We start from the raw sequence: 7,377 nt of genomic DNA on the forward strand, positions 1-7,377 counted from the left end.
CTTGTAGCCATGGCGGGGTTTAGCTTATGTCTGAGACAAGGCGAATCTGAGCCTCCTTAATATCTTTTAATGCTCAAAATGAGGCATTTTATGGAACTCGAGGAAGGTTGAGATTCTCTCAGGTTGTTTACGCCCTTCCTCTAAAGTTAAACTTAGCCAATGAATCCCTATACCTTTGTTACACAGAAAGATTAATAGCCCTTTCATCAACAAAAAAGCCAATTATGGTGATGATGATGAGGATAGCCATATTTATGGTAGTAATAAGGAAAAGACACATACATAGATACCCCTTAGTCTTTAATACAACCGTTAAGATCACTCAGCCCAGATGGAAGAATGAGTCCAACAGAGAGAAAAAATGGATTTCTTATTAGCAACACTAAATTAGCCACTCTGTACTCTTAGCTCCCAAAAAGCAAATTTACACATAATATTAGCAACACTAAATTAGCAAGTTTACACATACAATAACAACAACAAACTAGCTTACATACCAAGACTTCAACTCCTAAACAAACACTTCTACTCCTAAACATCGTCATCTACCAAAACAAGCCTTTCACTTCTATTACTAGACCAAGCATAATTCATCCCAAATTAGCGACAAAAAAATCCAACAAATACGGCCAATGAAATCATAAACAGCATCTTCAACTTCAACATCTTCTCTTCCAATTCCCTTGATTTGTTCACTTGAGAGTTATTTATAGCCTTTAAGTTATGCACCTTTTTCTTCAAGTTGTCTTTTTCGAGCTTAACCGCATTCAACGACTCTCTTAAATTGTCCATCTTCACCGTAGCCACTTTCAATTTACCCTTCAAATCACTTATTTCCAATAAAGCATTGTTTAGAAAATTATCTTGCCACTCCCAAAAACCACAATTTTCAGCCTATCCAAACCAATAAAATACGAAAAAATGATCAACACTTTAATGAAACAACAAAAATAAGACTCTGGACAAATAATTCAATAATAACACTTACCTTAGGTTTAGGACACTTATAGAATATCCTACTAGGATTTGAAGGTGTTTTCGAAGTGAAACAACGAGCAATTTCACCACAGTGACACTTCTTCGTTGAATTACAACTAATTTCGGACATTGTAAGACTTAAATTCACTGAAAATTGCGAAAAGGTTGAAGGTGGGGTTAGAGTAACTTTTTGGCAAAACCCCAGATTTCAAAAAAATAAATAAATCAACATACATTAATGTTCAGACCTAACAATCCGCAACAAGCCTTTAAAAAACTGAAAATACAATAGTAGCAGTAGCAGATAAACGAAGATTATGGAGTTTATGAAGAACCTTCTTTCAATAAGAACCTTATGAATAACAATAGCAGCAGATAAACGCATATATGTACAATATTTGATGAAGTCAGCTATGGAGGTTGAAGAAGATAGAGAGAGGTGGTATGCATTTTTTTTAGAGAGAGAGAGCAGCTTTAGATATGTTATACGGGTTAGGTTTAGGTTTATTTGGGTATGATATGTTATTGACGGGTGTTGACACCCAATTTTGTCCCTCCTTTATTTAATTCTATTCATTCAGACGTCTAAATTTATTGACGAGCTGGGGCAAATTTGCTAAAGAGGAATACCAAACTCACAAGCAAAGGTCACGAATCTACTCTCGAACTCAATTCTGCCTATGTCCACAAACACGTGATACGTAGGTTAAAATTCTCTTTCACATCCTCCGCTAAAACTCTACTAAATCTACTCTTCTCACAACCTCATATTCCTTTCTACACCCAGTGTCTCCATAACTCGACACTGGGGCATCTTTGAAGAATTTACATCGTGCCCATTAGAATCCTACTCAAAGGTGTGTTGCGCGCCACATTTATAATTAGGAGGCTATAAGCATGTGTTCCATTCTTGAACGTTCTCGTCACCTGTCTACAACCTCTGCAACATTGTGAATCCACAAAAAACTTTCAAACTACACATGGCCTGATTCTCGTGCAGCCCGAGATATATAGGCAACTCGAAACTGAGATTCGGCCATAATTTTCCATAATTCCTTCGGCCCTCATAATATTTTTCATCAATTTTCCTATATCATACTTTCTTACAAACTCATACTCGTCGGTCCAAACAAAATTGGCTACTACGTCAACTTCTTCGCCCGAAGATTCTTACATCACCTCTGGTCGAAGAGGGACATCTGTTGACACCCAATTTTGTCCCTCCTTTATTTAATTCTATTCATTCAGACGTCTAAATTTATTGACGAGCTAGATACTTTATTTTCACTGCTATTTATATTCGCTACTTTTATTTTTAACATTACAAGTATTAATTTATCACAAATTTTAAATGTTCATCGTCATTTCACTTTCGGGTTGGGAATCGTTAAATTAATTACAAGACAACACTTTGTAAATCCTTACTTTCTATATACTGTTGACACCTAATTTTGTCCCGCATCTCCTCCGAAGTACCTATTTATACTTCTGGTATTTCGAGAAATTAAAAAATATGCATTTAAGTTTTACTATAATTATTAGTCTTTTATTCTTCTGCAGTTTATTATTATCATTATTATTATTATTGTTATTATTATTATTATTCTTAAATTATCATTTATTACTAATTGTCATTTATTATTATCATTCTTGTTATTTCCATTATTATTATTATTATTACTATTATTATTATTAATTACTAGTCATTATTATCAGCGTTATTTTGTTATCAATTATTTATCATCATTATCATCGTTATTTTATTATTAATTATTATCATTGTTTTATCAATAATTGTTATTTATTATTATTATTATTATCATCATTTGTTATTTTTTATTATTATTATCATTATTATTTTATTATTACCAGTATTATTGTTATTAATTTATTATCATTTTGTTATTATCAATAATTGTTATTTATTATTATTATTGTTAATTATTATCATCTTTATTATTATTATTAATTATTCTTATTGTGATTTTGTTATTAGTTATCCATATTTGTTAGCCACTATTATTATTATATCTATTATTATTTTTTATCACCATTATCATCAGCATTATCATTATTACCATTATCATTATTGTTATCATTATTAGCAGTATTACTACCGCTATTTATTTGCTGCTATTATTTAGTATTGTTGAAACTTGCATTTCTCAACGTTTCTACCAGCTTTCGCATACACATCGCATTTATTTCACACATTTAAATGATAGTGTTTGTTTGTTATTAAATGTTTATTGCACGGTCATTGCAACATCATATAATTTTATTATCCGGATCTTTTATAATTACATATTTCCGTATTAGGTGATATTCTGGCACCCTTAGTACATCGTTAATCGGAATGGGTCTCTTATCCAAATTTAAAAGCCGAACTATTTCTTGCACTCGGTCCGTATTTTGACTTACCGGACCCCAAATCAAAGTCCGATTAACTCCTAATATTTTTGGACTAGACCATATTTTCTATCTCAATTTTTTTAGACCAGTCCATGTTTTAATTCTAGTCCATTCAATCAATACTCACTCCAAAATTTGACCCAGTCCACAAATGGACTGGGTCCAGCCCATTTTCGCCCAAAATAAGGGAAACCCTAGGTTTCCCTCTTTTCATTTTCCTCCATACCCACGCCGCACCCCTTTCTTCCTCTTTCTCTTCTTCTCCTCCTTTCCCGCCTCTCTCCGCCGCTCCTCTCTCTCCCCCTTTTCCTCCTTCTTCTCCGCCTCCCCACTCACGCCTGTCCCCCGCTCCCGTCTCTCTCATACGCTCCTATCCTTACTTTAATACAAACAAAAAGCCCTATAAATTTGGGGGGATTCAGTGTTTTTTGAGGAAAAAAAGGGGACGGTTTCCTTGAGAGGAGTTTTGAAAATTCCAAACCTTATTTCTGTTTGCTCTTTTATTTTTTCGAAGTCAAGCATATAAACATTTCGGGGGATTTTCAGTATTGTGAGGGATTTTTTCAGATTTTTTTGAGAAAATTGATTCAGTTTTGAGGGACACAACTATCTTCCACACTTGATTTTTCCTTTTCCGGTGAACTTTAGCCGTGACCAACAATTACTCTTTTTTCATTTTTTCGTTTTGAAACTTTAGTTACTTTAATCGGGTTCGGGTTCGTTCGAGTTCGAGCATAGATTCGAGACCCCGACGACCTCCATTTCACTGCATCCACAACAGGTAAAATCCTTATCCTTAATTCTATCTCTTGTTGTTCATTACTGTTAAGATAAGTTCCCATGTAGTATAAAATGTATTGTTTGCAGTTTTGTTGCCCTCTTTTGCTTGATATGATTTTGTGAATATGAATGCACATGTTAAGTAGAATACACGTTTGTTGAATTTTATTTCCATTTTTCCGAATTTGAAGTGTGGCTGAAACTTGATTTTAAAGTTTAGCTTTATCTTTTGAATTTTATCCGAAACGATAGTTGATAAGCATGGTTAGTTCCTTGGTTTAGATTAGTTTGTTGATTTGTTTGTCTCATATTGGCATGTACAAATATAGGATGAATAGTTTGCCTCTTATATTTCCTGTATCGATTTTTGCTTCTTGTGTCTTTGGTTTATGGAAGTAGTACACAGGCATAGCCACTACTATAAATGTTGTTAACATCTCTCTAGCTTCGTTTAAACAGGGGATTAGTTTATGTTAATTGAATGTATCAGTGTCTCACCCTTTTTTTTAAAATCTGCCTAAGCTCTAAATTATATCTCAACTAGTCCCAAAATCTGAGTTCTTTTTGTCTCTTAAAATGCAAAATATGTTGCTCACTGGTTTGTGAAAAATAAGTCTTTAGCCAAAGGGATTTCAAAACTAAGTTGTGGCTCTCCTATTCGTGCCAAGTGATAGATACATGTGTTGTCTTGTTTTGATGCATAGAACTCGTCCATATCTTGTAACCCATGTATAGATTAACGGTTAGTTAGTGTTTATGCTTTGAGCTTATGCATTGCATAGAAGAACTTATCAGGTGGTCTCTTTAGACGCCCTCATTTGTGCATGTAATTTACTGTAACTTTGAGGATATTGGTTCTCTGTTTTCTTTTTTTTCTTTTTTTTTTAAATTTGTCATTTGGAACTTTCGGGTAGTTAGAGACATGCCTTCAGGATCACTTAAATATGAGATTAAGTTACTTGTGTCGTGTACAGAAAATGCACAGAGCTGAAGCATAAAATCGAAATGTGCAAGGATTAATAACTTTGTTGTAGTTAATGTCTTGTTTGGATCATATATTCCCTTTCCTTCGAGTCTTCTTAAGATTAGTTTACGGTCTTGAATGCTTATTCAGACGGGATGGATGCAGTATTTAACTTTCTTTAGTTGCATGACGACTAGTTATTATCAAAAATGTTAAGTTGGATGACTATTTCGAAGGCTTGCTAATCTTTATTATTTCTTTGATACATATGACAACTTGAACGAGTCTGTCGGACTTTGTAGTCATCCTCCACGTTCCGTCTTCGGCCTGTGGCCCAACACAACATAATATTCTATATCGAGTATAACCCCAGTAGTACTCTGTATCAGTAATGCAAATAATCTGTTTTCCATAAAAATACCCTATTAGTATCACATCATATATACTTATATATCATTGGGATCAATGATATTAATAAATTTTGCATATTAAAAAAAAACCATCTGCAAATCAGATCAGTAGCATATATTTCCTTTTCCAATTTAAAGTCTACAACGTTTATGGGGTCTATGGTTTGGGAGAAGTGCAAAGTAACATAATTTCCTGCAACTTTTGGTTTTGGCTGTTTGCTAGGAAACCACAGTGTTGTATTCTTTATGGTATAGAGATGTAGCAGGTTTTATTTTTTTTGTTGTCTTTTCATAGTATTTCCGATTAGTTATGAGTAAAAAATAAAATCGTGTGGTTTCTTTTACTAGCCTTTGCATGCTATTAGACAGCGAAGTGTATTTTCTAATTTTTATCTTTTTACATGTATACCTGAGCATGTGGTTAAAATATCCATTTGTAATCTGACTATAATACCTTGAATATGTGTTGGCATACGTTGTCATTCTCCTGTTTCTTCATGGCATTCTTTAAATTTGATTGTGATGGTCTCTTTTTGGGCCAATCTTGATGTCAATTCTTATATAATAAGAGTTTCTGTGCTAGACTATCACAGTTATGCAATAGAATGTGTATACATGAGGCATATTTGAAATATACACAGAATATACAATCTACTGGTTTGTTTCGAGTATATACTTTACATGTTTAATCTTATTCATCGATTATATATTAATCCTTTTCTTTCGTTTATGCATGACTACCGCATACGAGTCTGAGGGACTCGTTTTCTTCCACATTTGGCGTTGGGCTAAAAGCCCAACATGATCTCTTCGTGTCCAACCCGTCTGCAGCCAAAATAGGAAAACAAATTTCTGGGCCAAAGCCCACTAGGCAGGAACAGCGTTCAACAACAATATATAAAAGATTCTGGGTCGAAGCCCAACAACAAACAGATCACAGCAGTCTAAACTGGGCTGAACCCATCCTCATTATATCTACTCCTCTATTTTTATTTGTGTGCATTTAATATGTATTGTATGACTAACATTTGTGCTTGTTAATTAAGATAAACCTTAGTAACATTAAGAGTTTTAGTTTAGTATGGGTAGTTAATTTCACAAATTACATTCATTTCTATTTTTAAAACTATTTATAGTATCTATAACATTTATTTGAGTAATTGATTTTTCAAAATAGCATGCCTACATCTTTTGGCTAAGGGAATCATACTTTATTTTACTATCTTAAAATTCTCAAAACGTCATTAATATGTAAATATTAATCCGAGTATTCTTTATAAACATTATTTTTAAGACATATTTAACTATGCATACCTTTAGCCGAATTAGTTGAATAAGTTAATTAAAAAATAAAACTCACCTCCTTTGCATCCTATTTATAAAATAAGTCTAGATTTTTCTACACCATCGTATTCATATAACATTATTTTTTATCTAAAGATCACATTTGACGAATCATCTTTTAAAAAGCTATCAATCATAAGCAAATTACTCTATTTTTTACGAATCTTATTTTTGAATAATATTACTATATTTTCTATTTAGGCTTTTAGCAATATCTTCATGCCTCATTTAACATTTAGAATCTTCTGTTACACAAATTATTATGTTTTCTATAAGTATTATTATTATACTTTTGTTTAAAAACTTAACAACATTTATAAGTCGTATTTTAAAATAGTGTTAGAATTATTCTTTTATACAAATTATTACCTTCTACAAATCCTATTTTTCAAACAACATTTCTATATATCTATCTGTAACTTTAGCTATATTTACAAAGTTATTTTCTTTCCTACAATACTATATTTACACTTAGTCTAATAAATCATA

At 32.5% G+C, this 7,377-nt stretch overlaps 1 protein-coding gene across 1 annotated transcript; it reads right to left on the reverse strand.

Moving 5' to 3' along the window:
- Positions 1-600: 600 nt before the first annotated feature.
- LOC132637172 (uncharacterized protein At4g04775-like) lies at positions 601-1,108 on the reverse strand. Its single transcript, XM_060354306.1, has 2 exons — positions 989-1,108; positions 601-894 (listed from the first exon to the last, which is right to left on the reverse strand). Exons 1-2 carry the CDS (start codon positions 1,106-1,108, stop codon positions 601-603), a joined length of 414 nt encoding a protein of 137 aa, XP_060210289.1.
- Between the last annotated feature and the right edge of the window lie 6,269 nt (positions 1,109-7,377).

This window comes from Lycium barbarum, chromosome 4 (assembly GCF_019175385.1).
Source record: "Lycium barbarum isolate Lr01 chromosome 4, ASM1917538v2, whole genome shotgun sequence".
Taxonomy (NCBI): domain Eukaryota; kingdom Viridiplantae; phylum Streptophyta; class Magnoliopsida; order Solanales; family Solanaceae; genus Lycium; species Lycium barbarum.

What these genes read in the sequence shown, in the direction of transcription:
- LOC132637172 (XM_060354306.1), bottom strand. Translation starts at nt 1,108, where the DNA reads ATGTCCGAAATTAGTTGTAATTCAACGAAGAAGTGTCACTGTGGTGAA. An exon ending in ATAAGTGTCCTAAACCTAAG is followed by an intron (nt 895 to 988) that starts GTAAGTGTTATT and finishes TGGTTTGGATAG; the next exon opens with GCTGAAAATTGTGGTTTTTG.